Below are 18,015 nucleotides of genomic sequence, written 5' to 3' on the forward strand. Positions count from 1 at the left end.
CCTCTAACTAGGATGTGTCTGTCCTTCTAAACCATCAGGCTTTTCTATCTCTCAGACCAGGTTTGGATTCACCTATGATATGCTTTCAAAAACCTAGGACTTCTTCACAGTACTTAATACATTTGTGACTGTACATTTATTTGTGTGATTTGATTACTATGTCTCCCATACTAGATTATAAAGACCCTGAAGGCTTGTACCTAATCCAGATTTGCTCACCACGGTATCTGCAGTGCCTAACATATGCAGCATTGGGTGTTTGTTAGGCTCCCAGTCATACTACCTGAATGACTAAATAAACAAACACCTACCTCGGTGCAACTCCCACTCTCCTATTTGCTGAAGGTAAATAGGAGGGAATCAATCTTTCTAAAAACTCTTTGGGGAAGGAAAAAAAAGTCAGCTTCCACTTGAGAATGGAAGAGCACAGAACCCCTGCTTTAGGGTCTTGTGGTAACCATTTGGCTATTAGGCCTTTTTCCCCTTCTAGTGTTAGAAAAAGTAGTTTGTATGTTTAAGTACCCCTTAGCCATGAAATCTTGGGCACTAAAACTCAATTTCCCTTCTGTAAAATGATAATAATAGTCCCTACCTCAATGGGTTACTGTGAGGATTCAATAAAATAATAAAGTGCTCTTCACACTGCCTGAAATATAAGAAATGTTGATGTTATTTGTTACTACTAGTTGCATGCCACCTTAATAATATGCTATCTTTCACATATGAATATATTGACCCATCACCAAAGCATATGTACACAATCATTTCTTTAGTTAAAGAATTTGCTCAGAACAATCAGTCTATCCATCCTCTCCCCTTTAAAACCAATGGCTTTTATGAAAGCCTCATATATTAACTTTAAAGTAAACTGCTTGGCTTTAATTCATAATCGATTTTCACTGAAAATACACATTTCTCTATGATTCTAATATTACAGTGAGTTTATGATATTAGAGATCTGATATAGCCCAAGAAGAGGTATAGAAAATTTCAAAAAGGACAGTCCGACTGGAAGTTAAACTACACTTCTAAAAAATTTCACTTTCCCTTTTACTATTTTCAAGTACGTGTAAAATCTTTTCCATTTTTGGTAGCTAATTAATTGAAGAGGGAAAACAAAATGCTTTTTTATTATTATTACTACCAACGGTATTTTAAAGAGGGAACATTAATACCCCAAACTGCAGGTCCTTTGAATGAATACCTAGCATAGATTTCATAAATCCATACTGGGCCTTCAGCTTACCATGTTTACTATAACAGTCAGAAAGTAATTTTCTTTTAAAAATACTACTTTCAAAATATTCCCAAAGTGCTGAATGTGCTTCTAGTTAAGGATACATAATTTTATATGATGCATATTGCAGATGTTTATCTCTGCTGTAGGTTTAAAGAACAGTATACATATCTCAAGAACAACAAAGAAATTTAGATTTTTTTCCTCTTTATCTAATTATTTAAGAATTCAAATTACAAAACTAAGAAACCATCTACCTTAACAAGCAGTTTGTAAGGATAAGTAATAAGACTGAGAAGTTCTCAACCCTATATATGTTGGCAAAATTAAATGACCTTTCCTTTCAGGTAACTGAACTTTAGAATCAAAGTTTTAACTGTTGTTGGAGATCATAGATCGATGATGCGCTGCTTTGGAGTTTCTCAGTTACTCTATCTTCTTTCATTGTGCTTTTGATGACTTCCAATACCCCACTGGTTCCCAGGATGCAAGGCAAACTCAAAAACACTTCACTTTTTATATCATAATATCCCTGAAATGAATAAAATTTGGATTATAATAGAGCAGAATGACTGAAAAAAAAAAAGTATCATAAATACTTTCTTGCTTTTCTAGCCCTAGTACAAAGTGATACAAGTTGAGCTTTTTAAAAAATTTTGTTCATGTATTTTGTAAGTTACTGTTTCAGAAAATTTTCTTGAGATAGGAGGAACTTGGTCAAAGACACCTCCTTTATGGGAAGGTAAGCTAGCGCCCTGTAATATGGGTAGCAGCTTGGGGGTGAAGAAAAAAGACTGTCAGGGGAGGGGCACAAAATGGACTCTGGGTGCAGTCAAATACAGTAACCTGTTTTAAGCTTTCCTTTCCATGTTTTATTTCTCCCGGTATTCCTAAGTTTTAGGGGAAATTTGGTTAAGTATTTGTGCCTTGTCTTAGCTGTGCTTTAAAGAGTTTATGTTTGGGATAAAGTGGTAAAGGACAAACGACTAGAGAAGCAGACTGATGACCAACTAAGGCCAACTGGCATGCCAGTCTGGGGTGACCTGGCTGGTTGAGGTGATAAATGACAACCAGAAGTTTATGGAATATATAAATGCTTCTTGAGAATTCCCCCAAATTACATGGAGGTGAGGGGGTCACCTAGGAAAAGTCCAGACTTCCCATAACCAGGCAGGATAGAACTTAGACCAAACTGTCTCCTACGTGTTACTCTAAAAGCTGGTGATATTGAATACACCTGGGTTATAGTGTGAATAGAACTTTTTCTGGCTTAATATCCATAAGATAAAAGTTTAAAAATATGATGAGAGAATGAGAACAGCAATTACCTTTGCTAAAATTGATACGGAATGCACTTTCTTTTTATTGTTTACAAGACTGTCAACCAGGTCAGCTACTGATAGTCCGACAGACCAGGATCTTTGACCTTTTACCCTTAATAGTTCCATGGCTCTAGGTTACAAACAGAATAAAATAAACAACAACAAAACACCCTCAGAAAATACACAAAATATGCATTTAGTTTTACCTCTGTTTAAGGTATTAATTACATATTTTTATGACACACGAATAAGAATTATACAGCAATTGTTAGGGAAGCCTGCAGATTAATGATTAAGCTTTTCTTGAAATGTCAGGCAGTTCACATACACAATACAAATGGCCTAGTAACACAAAAAGATGGCCACCATTAATATTTAACTAAATATGACTTAAAACAATAAATACACCAGTTTGGCTTATCAAAATTGGCAAATATTAAAAATATTGATAACTACTTTTGGAAAAGCTACAGAGAAACAGGCATTCCCATAACTGCTGTTGAGAGCGTAAAGTGATGCGATCTTTTAAGGGAGAGATTTGGCAACATCGGATCTAGAAATTCCTCTTCTAGGAATTTGTCCTACAGCAATATGCTCAAGTGTGCAAAGATATACATGTAAGTATGTTTGCCTTGCTCGAGAGATTTATATGTACAATATGGAAAAATGTCCAAGATTATTAAGACAACAACACAAGCTTCAAGATAATATAAATACATAAATCTATTATAAAAATAATTTAAAAAGTGATGTCTGCAGAAGGATTGAAAAAATTTTGGACATAATGGACATTAAACTGTTAACAGTGGTTATTTCTGGAGAATAGAATTACCTTAGCTTTTCAATTTCTACTGTATAGATAGCTGCAGTATTTTAAGTTTTATAATAGCATATATTCTTTTTGTAACTAATAAAAAATGATATAAAAAAATTTTAAAAGCTATAAATACAGGATTATATATAGAATCAGGTTAGAATAGATTATACAACATACTACTCTTTTCAATAAGAGAATATCATTTCCAGTTGTTATATTCTAAAAACATAATCTGTGGGTTTAAAAAGCTAAAAATCTCCACCAATCAGACTGTAGGAAAGCATTTTATTATGTGATGGTGAAACAAGGAATGGCATAAAAATAGCGTCCAACCTATAGGGTCCAGACCCCTGGAAGGCCTCTGAATAAACACAAAAGATACCAGGATCTGTGCATCATACTTTGCTTTTGCCTGAACTTATAATATGGCTTATCCATTACATCAGACTAATTTCCAAACATATTTACGTGTGATTAATAAATACACATTAATTTTCTTCTACATTTAAAAAAATTCTCAATATCCTCATGTTTAGATATGGGAGCAGTAAATCAATGTCTACAAATCAGAAAACTCTTACCTTTTAAGTGTCAACTGTGTTATCTGAAATAAAATTTGCAAAGCACTCTCAGATCTACTTTCAGATAAGAAATCAAAGAACAGAAAACATTGCTCCCTTGTACTTTTGGATTTGTCCATACTAGTTTTGCCTGCAGAAGTCTGGTAAGTACATGCTGTGTAAATAGCTGTTAGGTCAGCTATGAAGGACATGATTGTTAGTTGGATAAATGCAAATTTACACTCAGTATTACCTGTTAGACAGCTGTACCTGAGAATTATGACTCATTGCTTCTTCTTGGCCACCCCATTTGGTCACTAAAAAGTAAATGAGAAATTAATTCTATTTTGCCAATAACTTTCTTAGGATTAAGATGTGATAAATGATTGTTTGCAGTCAAGGGTACCTGTATAAAACATTAAACATTTTCCCACTGATGACACTAAATGTGCTGTACCAATTGCCTGGGGTAAGAAAAACGGTGAGCTGCAATCCCCAGTCTATTTGTAGTCTCCTTACCTGTTCTCTCTCATCAACAACGGTTTTTTTGTTTTTTATTTTTTTTTAATTTATGCCTTCAGCACCTGGTCTTCCTTGGTGGTCTCCCATCCATGTGCTAACCAGGCCTGACCTTGTTTAGCTTCTGAGATCAGACAGGATCGGGCTTGTTCAGGGTGGCATGGCCGTAGACCATGGACCATTGCTCCACTGGGGCATGAACCCAGGACCTTCTGTGTGTAAAGCAGACGTGCTAACCACTACACTGTGGAACCACGTCCAACAGCAGTTCTTCTACCAGGGCCATTTTACTGTCCAAATAGAAAGCTTTCTTTCCATAGCAGGCTGTGAATAACAGGCTCTCGAGTGCTGCAAATACATAGCATCTGTTCTGTTGGGAACCACACAGACTAATTTCTTTAACCAGGTGATGAATAATTTGGTCACCTATTCTGGGCTAGATTTCCACAGCCGTTAGAGAGGCAGGGTTCTATTTTCTAAGAGCATCTTTGGCGCAACCTATTTCCTCTCACTATACCATTTATAAAAACAATTCAAAATTCAAAACTGTGCACATGGACTGGATATTTATACCACGCCTTAATACTGAATTGAAAATGATTTTGAAACCTACTAGTCATCTGTCTCTCACCTGTGTTAAGACATTCTTTGATACAAATCTTTATTTGGATAAGCAAAACAAAAATACATTCAGGTATATCTTATGTCTAACATACTGCATTCAAAATTAGGCCATTTAGTGATGTGTCAATAACAAAGGACACCATATGTATCCAGATGCTTCCCTTCCTCACACTGATAATAAGCTTCCAGGGGGCAGGGACCATGTGTCTTGTGTCCTCTCACACATACTTTACCATGGTAAAGAATTCACAAGAGATAATTCAGAACTGAACTCACACACAATCCATAATTATATCTCATAACAGAGATATTTGTAACAAGTTGAAAAACACAGTTTTATGTTAAGTAAAATAACAGCAAAATAAAAAATTATATGGAAAACTTAAATACATGTGGACAGATTAAGGGATTTAAAAAATTGTTTAACTTGGCTAGGATTATACATTATCTTCTAAAACAATTTTGGTATTTTATTAGTATATTCACAATAAATAGAATATTGCAGGGAAATGTCTTCTAAATGAAATAAGGAATTTACAGACCTTGGAAAGATGAATAAAATGGGCAAAGTGGTATAAAAAAAGAGAAAGGACACCCCAAAAATCTGGAAATAACTGAGTATTACTGCCATTATGTATTATAAGCATGATCACATTCTTTATCTTTCTTTTCTGAATACTGACTTATAAGAGCCATGAGAAAAGAATGGAGAAAGGGAGAAAGCTTAACTATGTTCAAATTTGCTTTTGACATAGTTATTAAAATTTTCAATTAAGATTAGATGGACTTATTTCATTTTTTTGTTCATTTACTGCCCAGCCCTTCAAACTTCCTAATTATATATCCATCCTAGTTTATGGAGCCCTTTCAAATACTGTCTCTAATATCCTAATCTTTCTGGTTCCACTCCTCAAGAACAATAATCCTCTGGCCCCCAAATTTTAATGAAAAATGACCATGAGATAGCTCTTTTCCATTACATATAACAACTACCCCTTCGGTAAGACTGATGGCCAAAGCAGATGAGTTAACACTCTGATCTGAGGTCCAGCCTTTGAATTTCTAAAACATCATTTGAAGGAGTTGCCTGCAGTTTACATATAATTTCAATATCACAGTTGAAAACACAGCTCCAAAGCATATGTGTTGCTGAATATCTAATTTGCTGGGGCATAAACGAATGACATTTGGTCACAAGATGGTGTCGGGATCATTCATTTATTTCAAAACACATTCCAAGCTCAAGGAGCTTGCAGTCTAGTGAGGTGAACAGACAGGTAAATATGCAATTATAATACAGTGTGATAATGTTTATAATAAAGGCATTAACTTACTTAACCTGGAGAATTAGGGAAGGCTTCCTGGGACAGGTGGCACTCAAGCCCGGTCTTGAAGAGTAAGCAGGAGTTAGCCAAGTGAATGAATGTTCAGGGAAAGGAAGCATCAGGTTCAAAGGCAAGGAGGCATGAGAGTGCATGAACCATTCAGGAAACTGCAAGTTGGCCATCTGACTAGCACAGAATGCCTGGCAGAATGTCAGAGATGAAGCTGGGTAAGGAAGCAGGAAACAGATTCTAAAGGGTCTTGTATGTCATGTGATTCCTCCCCTAGGCTGTAGCCATCATTCGTCTCTGAAATACTTGAAGAGAATAATTTTACTTACACACTTGCTATTCTTATAACTGTTTCTAAATCCTAATGTCGCTTTACTTCAAAGCATAATTTTACATGTCCTTTTGCCAATTTTCTATTCATCACCATTTGCTGATTACTGTAATAACAACTATGATTTACTGAGTTTACTCTGTGCCAGACACTGTACTAAATGCTTTAGATAAATTATCTAATTAAGTCACAGCAAGAAAAAGCACATCTTTGGAGTTGATTAGGGTTCAAATCTCAATTTTGCCCTTACTAGATGTATAATCTCAGACAAATTAGTTAACCTCACTGTGTCTTAAGCTTCTTCATCTATTAATTTGGAAAACCACTACCTCTTCTCAGGGTGTTTATAAATTTTAAGTGAGATATGCAAAGCATTTAATACGCACACATAGTAGCCGCTCAATATAAAATAATTATAATTGCTATTCCTGTGGAAGTGTCACTTATGCAAAAATATAATCCGTTGGTATCTACACATGAAACCAGCAGAGGGAGCCTCTAATATATTTCTGGCTTCAGGGCCAAGGTAAGTTAAGTATTCCTATCTGTGGATATAACTGTTTCTGAAACAAAGTAGAAGGCAGGATAAAAGTGATCCGATAGTGGTATCCAGATGAGAGACAGGGAGATGGGTTGGGGGGTACATAGGTAGCTTCAATGGTATCACTAATGTTCTTAACTGAATGTGGATTCACGAATGTTTATTCTATTATTATGCTTTAAAACATACATATACACTATATGTATTCTTTTGTGTGTGTCAAAGATTACATAACATTATACTTAAGTGATCCCAATTAACGTGTACCCACATCCTTCTATTTCTAGTTCCCAGTTGAGAGCTCAAGACAGAATTTCCATATCCTTTCCTGTGCTATTATCCTCTTCCCATGGCCCTCTCTCATAACAAGTCAATATTGTCTTTTATTATAGTCATTTCCTGTATCGGACTCTTAAATTTCCTAAAGACAGGGTCAGGTTCTTGTATATCTATTAGCTGTAATAGCAGTCAGCATAGTGCCTTAGATTTATTTATTGTCATATCGTCCTTTATTTTCTCTTTATAATTTGTGATATTAATGCAACCATATTGTGAAATGTACTTACTCATTCAAAAATTGTAACTTATTAGGAAGACCGGTTAAATAAATTTTAGTATATTCAGTGGTTAAAAAGAGTGAATGACATCTATATGTTATTATGCAATAACTTCTGAGTCATATCAATAAGTAAAAGGGCAATATGGAGAATGATGTATGATTTCATACATGTGCTTGTCTATGCACAGAACATTTCTGGAAGGTTATACAAGAAACTGGTAACTGTGATTGCTCCGAGAGAGGTAGTAGGTGTCTGGCACAGAAGGGAGACTTATTTTTCACTGCATATCTTTTTGTACTATTAATCTTTTTTGCAATGTGAATATATGACTTTTTCAACTAAAAGAACAGCTTAATAATTTATACTTTCAATAAGGAGAATGTACACACACACAATTAAACTGGATCAGAATAAACAGCAGTTTAGTGAAAGAATAAATGTCATGAGACATATATGGTTAATTATCACTTAGCTAGCAATAGCTTTTAGCTCAAAGGAATGAAGAAATTACCGTGGAGTGATATGATCAGGAAAAACTTTATAATGTAAGTAATGGGGGCTGGACCAAGACCTTGAAGGATGAGATTTGAATATGCTGAGAGAGGGAGAAAGGATTATAGGGAAGGTAAATGCAAAGGTCTCTGTGGCTAAAATGAAGCAGAGCTATGGCGGTGAGACTGGAAGGCACAAGACCTGGGTTTTAGTCCTTCTTTGACCTGGAAAGTATAGGCTCTTGGGCAGGTTACTCTTACCATCCCTGTATCGATTGCTGACTCCCTAAAATGAAACATAATCGATGATGCTTGGGTCCCTCCGGCTCTCTAATAATATGATTACTCCATAACTATAATTGGGAAGGAAGATTAGGGCTACATTTCATGACTCCTTGAATGCCAAGCAAAGGAATTTAATGGTTTGGTCAGAGGAAGCCAGTGAAAGTTTTTGGTCAGAGGAAACAAGTGAAAGTTTTTGAAAAGAGGAACATAATTTATGAAGACTGAATTAATATATGAAAGGATATAGTAAACACTATGTAAGTTTTGGTTAATACCATTATTAATTAGGCATCGTTTACAGGGTAGACTAGAAGCGGAAAGAGCAAACTGGGAAATTTGCACTAATCAGATAAGCAGAAGATCAACACAGACCAGAACTCAATAGAGTAGTAAATCAAACTCAGGGTCTTGGGTTTGTTCGAAACCCTAGACATTTGTTTGTTACTCTATTACATCTGCTCCAAGTTCTTGTTTGTTATCTTATTCTAGGGTCCTATTGATTAGTGCTTAGTGTCAGGGTCATTGTGAGCCTGAAAAGTATTTCTACTTGAATTACACTGTCAGGTTTTGTAAAAGTTTATTCTATAGCCTGACTCTTTCTAGCATTAAATTTTCTAGGTAGCCAGTATAGATTTATACAGATTTAATACACTCTGTATTTTATTAAAATACTTTTTAAAAAATTATACAAATACTACATATCTATCATGACAAAATTAGAAAACACAAAAAAGTACAAATTTTTAAAAGTTATTTCTAACCCAGACGTAACAACTGTTAATATTTGGCATCAAAGCATATAGGAAACTGCAAATTCTAAGAAAATAGTTTTGAAAACAAACAAAATCTGACTATGGGGTCTTGCCTAATCTTAAACTTACAGAAAAGTAAATATAATTAGAATAACATGTTTGAGGCGTCTATTCACAGGGCATGTTACACTGAAGGCACTCGAATGTGGAACAAAAACCAACTAAGCTTTACAATTCTTGAGTCCCCAGATATATGTGAATATCATGGCCACTGGTGATTTAGGTTATCGATATAACTACTAAAAATTTATTTCTTACCTTTGTCTTCTCCCTGCTCACCGATAACCCATACTTCTTTTCCTGAAGTCTCTGCCTTCAAAACATTTGTAATAATATACTGTAATCTCTGTGAATCCAGATTGCATCCAATTCCAATCACTCGATTTGCAGGAAATGCACTCAGTTTCCATGTCACGTAGGTCATGATTTCCACTAAATATTGCATACAAGGTGAAAGTATAAAGGTTAAAAAATATATACTTCTAGCCTACTCATAAATAAATATTATTTTAATACGTATATTAGAACTTGTATATACTGTTCTTAGGTCCTAAGTGCCGTATGAGGCATAATATATTTTTAATGTATATGAAAAACATGAACCAGGTTTCAGCATGATTTAAGACAATTCTGTTGATAAGTATAAATTGTTAAGAGTGGAAAACAGATAATTTCCTAGAATAGTTAAGCAAGAACTAACCTGGGCACAGAAGATAATTTTTTTCCATTGATCAAGTTCTGTTTTTATTATCTATCTTAGGCTGCATTTGTATCTTTAAATTAAAATACTGATTCATATATGACCACTATGCAGTACAGCATTATGAACAAAAAACACAACTGCTTTTTCTTACATGCCAAAATGGTGTCAGGAATCAAAGAGACCAGTGTCCCTCAACCAATTACTATAGGAAAACAAACTGAAATGCATACTATACTCCTATATTGGGAACATCTAAAAAATCTGGTCACCAATTTGAGTCCAATAACACACCTAACTCTTTGAAAACATTTTTTTTTTTTTAAAGTAAAACAGTTTCAAAACAATTTAAAATACAAAACGTTAAAACTGCTACTCTGGCATGCCCATTAACATTTTATGACGCTTCAGAATTAACAAAAGCTCTTTTACATAAGCCAGTGCACTTTTCACTTGGGTGTTTAAACATTTTGTCACTGAGGAAAGCATGGCTAACAACCTGGAACATAATAATAGTAATAGTACATTAAAAAAATTGTAATTTGCAACCTTCTAGTAAATGCCAGTCATAAGAAGTAACTGGTTGACAGGATATGGAAATACTGTACTGTTTATTATAAGAGGACTTTAACTAAATACTCTATAAATCTCTTTATAATCTAGTTTTATCAATAATGGCAATTCTACCAATGCACCAGACCATTAAATTCATTTAAAATAAAACCTTTTACCTGGTTGAGATGCAACGAGCAGGACACTATATTGACTATAATGTCCCAGAGCTGGGACAAAGGCTCTGAACATATCCACATTTCTCTGTACCACATCAAGGTAGGACTGAGAACTACCCAAAGAGTTAACTGTGAAGATGATCACCTTGGAATGAGCAGAGGCAGACAAATCTAATGAATAAAAAGAAACAGTCTGAGCCCAAGATTTAGGTTTTATTCAAGTTTGTGTTCATGATAATAAGGTTTCTTTTCTACAAATAGAGAGCTTTTAGGCACACTTGCCCCCCTAGATCAATCCTATTCCCATGGGAAGTATACAAAGTGCTGAAGTTTGCCACCAGAAAGAGGATTAAGAGCAAGAATATATCCCAAGGGGGTGGGAGGGAAGAAAGCAATAAAGATAAACCAAATAAATGAGAGAATCCAGAACCCACAAACAAGGAACTGCATTTTTATATAATCACAATTTTCTTAGGGAAAATAAATAATATGCTACAGGCAAAAATGTACCTATAATCAATTATATCACTGATTTTTAAACTTTGACCTTAGGAGTTCTAGAGTTCCTTCGACATGACTCAGAGGCCATCTGGGTGACTGGGAATAAGTGGAAAGAAGGTTGGCAGGCATGGCTCCAGGCTGTTTACTTTGACTTCTCCAAGCAGAGTAGTTTTGCTTGTATCTGTTTTGTTTATTAAGGATTTTATTCCAAAGAGGAAAAAAAAATAGCTTGAAAATCTTTAAATCAAGGTAAAATATCTTGGCTGATTTTTTACTGTTTTTTTCTTATAACGAAGCCCAGTGTCCATGGTCTTAGGTTCTTCTTTCAATGGGACTTACATATAAGTAACTGTTAAAATTTTAGGAAAAGCTATTCTCTGAGAGTTCACTGTTCTGATCCTCAAACACACATATGCCATTTTACAACTACTTTACTCTGTTACACAGTACGTTGTACAGTAAGTATATGCTAAAATAGTGGCCAGACATTATAGGCATCAAAAACAACAGAAAAATAACAAACCAGCTAGAATGGCATCAGTACAGTCAACCTTTGTAAATGAATATTAGCATTCCAGGGAGACCATGAGTAGGTGCCAGGGTTTACAGTCTTAATTAATCCTCTAAGACCATCTTTTAAAACAAGTTTCAGAAGGAAACACTTGTGCAATGTGTCCACTGGGAAGTGAATTTTCTATTAAATTTTAGTTCATAATCCACATAATTAAAATGGTAGATCCAAAAACTGACTTCTGGATTTTAATTGTGGTTTTTTATGAGTCCTCTTAAGTAATTCCTGTGTTCTAGTATTCTGAGTAGATATCTGGTAATGAGACAAAACCTAAAGAATCGGAAGACATCAGAACTGGAAGGGATGTAGTTAACACTTCCCTATTACTTCTACTTGCCAAGTACTATTCTAAGAGCTTTCCATATATTTACTTATTTACTCTAATCTACAACACACTATGGGATTATCATCATCCCCATTTCACAGATGGGGAATCTAAGGCACAGTGAAGTTAAATAACTGGCTCCATGTCATAGAACTAGGAAGTAGCAGAGCCAGAATTTCAAGCCCAGGCAGTATGGCTTCAGTGTTGTTAAGCACTATGCTATATTTAGAAAATTAGTCCTATACCCTCATAAAGATGGTGACATTGATACCTGGAAAGATTAGGCTTGTCCATACTATTAAATATCAGTGAACGGTTTAACTTATGACTCTATAAATTGGCCCCAACCTATCTTGCCAGGATAATTTCTTTTCTTTTCTCCCTTTAGCTTCCTCTACTTTAAACGACTTATGAGTAAACAGAGTAGTAGCTGCCTCATATGGTTTCAAAAGTGTGAGAAAGGCTTCCTACTCCATGAGATTTCCTACCAAGCTCCCAAACTCTTTAATTTCTCCACAGGCCTGGAATAGATGCCAGGCATCTGTAATTTTAAAAAGCACCTGAGGTGACACAAGTGATCAATGTATAAATCATGTTTTAGGAACCACTGGCTATTGAGCAAATTTTACTTTGCTCTATATGTCAATAAAACTTATTTTTAATTTATAACAATTGAACGCCTTTTACTTCATGTGCACATGTGTATATATACCTGTACACACAAACATTTATGCTTGTATATACACAGACTATTTCTGGAGTAAATCACAAGAAACTGGTAACAAACATATCTTTGAAACCCCAGCTCAGCCACTTAATAACTGTGTGACCTAATACACAATCTCTCTGAGCCATCTATAAAATAAAATAAGAGAAGTAAAGACTGTGAATATATGTGCAATATCTACCATATATTACTGATTCCCTAAAATAATGGCAGCTATTATTATTATTAAGGGACAAACATAATAATGTCTTCAGCAAGAAAATGACATGATACAAACAGTATCAGAGGAGAATTATCCTGTTAGCTTTGTCTAATATGGGATAAAAGTAATCAAAAGAAAATAGGAACCCTCATATACTTTCGATGAGAGTATAAATTGGTACAACTTAATAATGTAAATTTTAAAAACACATACCTTTTGACCCAGTAATTCTATTTAATCTTGCTAGAGAAGTACACAAAGATTTTTGCATGACAATGTTCTCTGCGGCATTATTTGTAATCACAAAAATGCAAAATGACCAAAATGTCTACCAATAGGAGACAGACATCCATATGATAGAGTATTATGAAGCTGTTCAAAGAAATAGAGCTATTAGATCTATATATGCTATTAATAATGGTCTTCAAAAAGATATTAATTCATCAATAACTTAAACACAGAATGAACATGACCCAGCAATTTTACTTCTGGGTATATAACTAAAAGAATTGAAAACAGGTATTCAAACAACTTGTACATGAATGCTCACAGCATCACTATTCACAATAGCAAAAAAGATGCAAACCAAATATCAAATGATAAATAGATGAATAAGATGTGGTATGTCTGTATCATAGAATATTATTCAGCCATAAAAAAGACTGATGTACTTATACATGCTACAATATGAATGAATCTTGAAAACATCATGCTAAGAGAAAGAAGTCAGACACAAATCACCACATATTGTATGATTCCATTCACCTAAAATATCCAGAAGAGGCAAATCCATAGAGCAGATTAGTGGTTGCCAGGGCCTGGGGAGAGGCAAAAGTGGAGATTTAGCTTAATGTGTACAGGATTTCCTTTTGGGTTGATTAAAGTGTTCTGGAACTAGGCAGTGTTGACAGTTCTACAACATTGTCTTTGTGCTAAATGTCACTAATGGTGACTTGAGATGAGCCCCAGAGGACTGGAAAGATTCAGATAAGTTTATGGCAGGCAGGAGCAACCCAGGAGCCTCAAAAAATAGGATGTAGGCCTTGTTTTTCTCAACTTCTAGACATCTTGCCTTGAGGACCCCAGGATGCACGTGCACGTGCTCTCTCTCATGTATGCTCTCTCTTAATCTCTTCCTCTCATCAGTCTCTTTAAAAAGACCTGCCCTCAGTGTCTTCATTCACTGTGAGCCTCAAATAGGGCCATCCTGGGCAGCAGTCAGACTCAGTGATCTCTAAGGGTAGCCTGCATGTTTCCGCTTTTCCAGAGTGAAAACAAAGGACAAAAAAGAAAAAGCCACACCTCTTGGCATGGACTTTTGTGGAAACAGAGAACTTTCAAATTTCATGGGAATAAGCGATATAAACAGAATTTTGCCTTGGTGCCATTTAGCTACACAGTGGGAGAATGTCATTGAAAGTGACCAACTATGCCCTGAAACCTTCTGGATAACAAGAGGAGAAGGGAAAGGGCTGCAGGAGATCTGCAACATGGAGGACTCATGGGGAATAGCTCCACGTCTGTGTGATTTTTCAGTTACTGATGATTACTGGAATGATGAACCCTGCTCTCTCTTTTTTTAAATGTATTATTTATGTATTTATTTTTTTTTAGGCGCAGCAACCCTTGGTTGACCTCACAGATTTGCAAGGACCTTGTCAGCTTACAATCCCTTATTTTTTATTTTTTACGCCTACAGCACCTGGTCTTCCTAGGTGGTCTCCCATCCAAGTACTAACCAGGCCCAACCCTGCTTAGCTTCCAAGATCAGACGGGACTGGGCTTGTTCAGGGTGACATGGCTATAGACATGTGAAAGATTTCTGAAGATGGAGTGCTTCAAAGACCTTGGCATCTCTTCTCTTGGAATTCACAAGCAAGTTTCTTTGTTGCTAAATTTCTGATATGGAGCTGTAAAGCTATTGAAATCACTTATTTATCCAATTGGACTACTTTTAAGGGTCTTCAGTGTGTATCTTTTTTTATAAAATGCATTACAGAGCAAAAAAAAAAAAGTCACCAATGGTAAATTTTATATGAATTAAAAAAATGTTTTTTAAGGAAAGATAAAAATATTTAGTGCATAAAACAAGTGCAGAACCAGTTTCCCCCGTCTGACTCTTGAAACTACTTTTAAACAATTTATTAGCATTATCCCAGACTTAGTCTATGTATACAGAAGCTTAACTGTTTGTGTATGTATATATAACGCAAGCTCATATATAATTATGTATATCCCTCCCCCAAATGTTTTAGTATCTATCAAAAAAATATACAAATGGAACAAAGTACAACCTGATCAGTTAGGTACAGTAATCAATGCCTGTCACAATGGAGCATTACTAAATTTCCAAATGAGTTTGATTTCCCAAAATTATGAATGCACTTCTCTATATCCTAGAGTATATTTATGAGATGTTAGTTAACATTATATTTAAAATTACTTCATGTAACAGTAATTAAATTAAGTGTTATCGGGAATGCACAACCAAAATTAACAAGGGGAACATGAAACCTGCCCCAAGATAGTGTGTACTCATTCAATATTCCCTCCGAGGTGACAAGCACCACCCGCTATATATCTACTCTAAGGATTCTAGTCTTTCGATTATCTGAAATAATAGTTATTGACGGTTAATGAGAGACGTAGGAAGAAACAATTTCCGCAGGTCCTAAATGGCCTCACAGCCTCTAGGGCCCATGTACTAAACAGTCCCGGAAAGTGATCTGGAAGAGTTAAGAGGTCCCTTAAGAACTTCAGTGCCTGGAAATGACATGCACAAGAGAATATCCAACTCCCCCAGGGAGCTTCTATATGAGGCCTACAAAAGGATCATTAAAGCAACTATTGTACTCTTTCCAGAGGCAGAAAATGAACTCTTTGTATCCTACAGAGATCCAGAGGCTTGCTATAACTATTACACCCAATTTTTATGACCTGGAGGTATAATTTCAATTTTTCTGACCCGCTATTATTCTTAGTATTTTTAGGCTTGTGAAACCATTATGTCTCAACATTTTATTTGGAAAAGATGGTCAAGGAATACATGGGACCTAAGTAAAAAAAAAGAAAAGGAAAGCCAAACAACTACAACATATTACAACCTGATTTTCGCTATAACCTGGTTTTGGAAGGTTAAACACTTTATAGTGTTTAGAGTAAACATTTTCTAATTTAATGTTCTTCCAATTTTTTTGATCGTGCATCTCTGGTAATAAAATACTTTTAAGACTACATCCCCAAATACAGTATTTACCCACATATATATGTGACTATACTTACGTACATTATAAAATATACGCAAAATTTTTTAATTAAAAAGGTGAGATAAAAATTACTCTTTTAACATTTAGAATTTTATTTGTTAATGATACGAAAACTCTTTTTGTTTATTAAAACTTATTTTAACAATCTATTTTTTCCCAGACAGGAGAAAGCTAAAGAAGTTCAGCACCACCAAACTGGTATTACAAGAAATGTTAAAGGGACTTAAGAAGAAAAATAAATAAATAAAATGGCAATAACTATATATCTATCAATAAATTATTTTAAATGTAAATGGCTTATGTTCTCCAATCAAAAGACATAGGGTAGCTGAATGGATAAGAAAACAAGACTCTTACATATGTTGCTTACAAGAGACTCACTTCAGATAGAAAGACACACAGACTGAAAGTAAAGAGATGGAAAAGATATTTCATGAAAATGGAAACAAACAAAAAGCTGGGTAGCAGTACCTATACCAGACTAAATAGACTTTAAAACAAAAGCTTTGACAAGAGACAAAGAAGGACCCAGTAATTCCACCTCTAGGTATTTATCTGAGGAAACCCAAAACACTGATTCAAAAAGACATATGCATCCATATGTTCATTGCAGCATTATTTACAATAGCCAAGACATGGAAACAACTGAAGTGTCCATCGACAGATGAATGGATAAAGAAGCAGTACATATATAAAATGGAATGTTATTCAGCCATAAAAAAAAATGCAATCTTGCCATCTGCAACAACATAGATGAACCTAGAGGGTATTATGCTAAATAAAATAAGTCAGACAAAGAAAGAGAAATACCATATGATTCCACTTATATGTGGAATCTAAAAAACAAAATAAATGAACAAACAAAACAGAAACAAACTCATAGATACAGAGAACATTTTGATGGCTGCCAGATGGGAGGGGGAGGGGAATGGGTGGAAGGGATTATAAAGCACGAATTGGTAGTTACGAAATAGTCACAGGATGTATAGTATAGAGAATATAGTCAATAATACTGTAATAACTATGTATGGTGTCAGATGGGTACTAGGTTTATTGGGGCGATGATATCATAAGTTATATAAATGTCTAATTACTATGTTGTATACCTGAAACTAATATTGTATGTCAACTGTAATTGAAAAATATTTTAAATTATTTTTAAATGCCCCCCAAAACTCCAATATATTTTTAGTGAAAGCAATGTGAATTGAATTTTTTTTTTTAATTGGTTTAGCACTTTGCTATATACCAACAGGCAGGTATTTTTCCCACTTTACAGATGATAAAAGTGAACTTCGAGAGATTATAGAATCTGCCAATGTCAGAGCTATAATGTGGCAGAGCTAGGATGCAAACCCCCAACTATCTAACTCTAAAACTATATATTGATTAAGTGTTCCTATATATTGATTAAGTGTTCTTAATCAATATATTATGAAAAATCAAGCTAGGATGCAAACCCCCAACTGTCTAACTCTTAATCATATATTGATTGAGAACACTTAATCAATATATTATGAAAAATGAAGCAATCAGAGAAAAATTTATACTAAAGTGTC

At 34.8% G+C, this 18,015-nt stretch overlaps 1 protein-coding gene and 1 non-coding gene across 3 annotated transcripts in view; both read right to left on the reverse strand.

Annotated features, from left to right (window-relative positions):
* Window positions 1-454: 454 nt before the first annotated feature.
* The window catches only part of UEVLD (UEV and lactate/malate dehyrogenase domains), a 38,220-nt gene continuing 20,659 nt past the window's right edge, over window positions 455-18,015 (reverse strand). The window contains exons 8-12 of one of the 2 annotated variants that reach the window (XM_011377757.2): window positions 10,865-11,035; window positions 9,692-9,865; window positions 4,190-4,253; window positions 2,566-2,689; window positions 455-1,769 (exon numbers count right to left, since the gene is read on the reverse strand). In XM_011377757.2, the coding sequence (XP_011376059.1) occupies window positions 1,602-1,769; window positions 2,566-2,689; window positions 4,190-4,253; window positions 9,692-9,865; window positions 10,865-11,035 (701 nt within the window). In that variant the 3' untranslated portion in view covers window positions 455-1,601. The remainder of the gene's footprint in view (window positions 1,770-2,565; window positions 2,690-4,189; window positions 4,254-9,691; window positions 9,866-10,864; window positions 11,036-18,015) is intronic. The other variant, XM_023521886.1, reaches the window with a different exon arrangement.
* Window positions 14,881-14,999, reverse strand: LOC111730589. The gene has a single exon (XR_002776750.1). It is a non-coding gene; the product is annotated as a 5S ribosomal RNA (ribosomal RNA).

The sequence above is a fragment of the Pteropus vampyrus genome, unplaced genomic scaffold (assembly GCF_000151845.1).
Source record: "Pteropus vampyrus isolate Shadow unplaced genomic scaffold, Pvam_2.0 Scaffold321, whole genome shotgun sequence".
In the NCBI taxonomy this organism is placed as follows: Eukaryota; Metazoa; Chordata; class Mammalia; order Chiroptera; family Pteropodidae; genus Pteropus; species Pteropus vampyrus.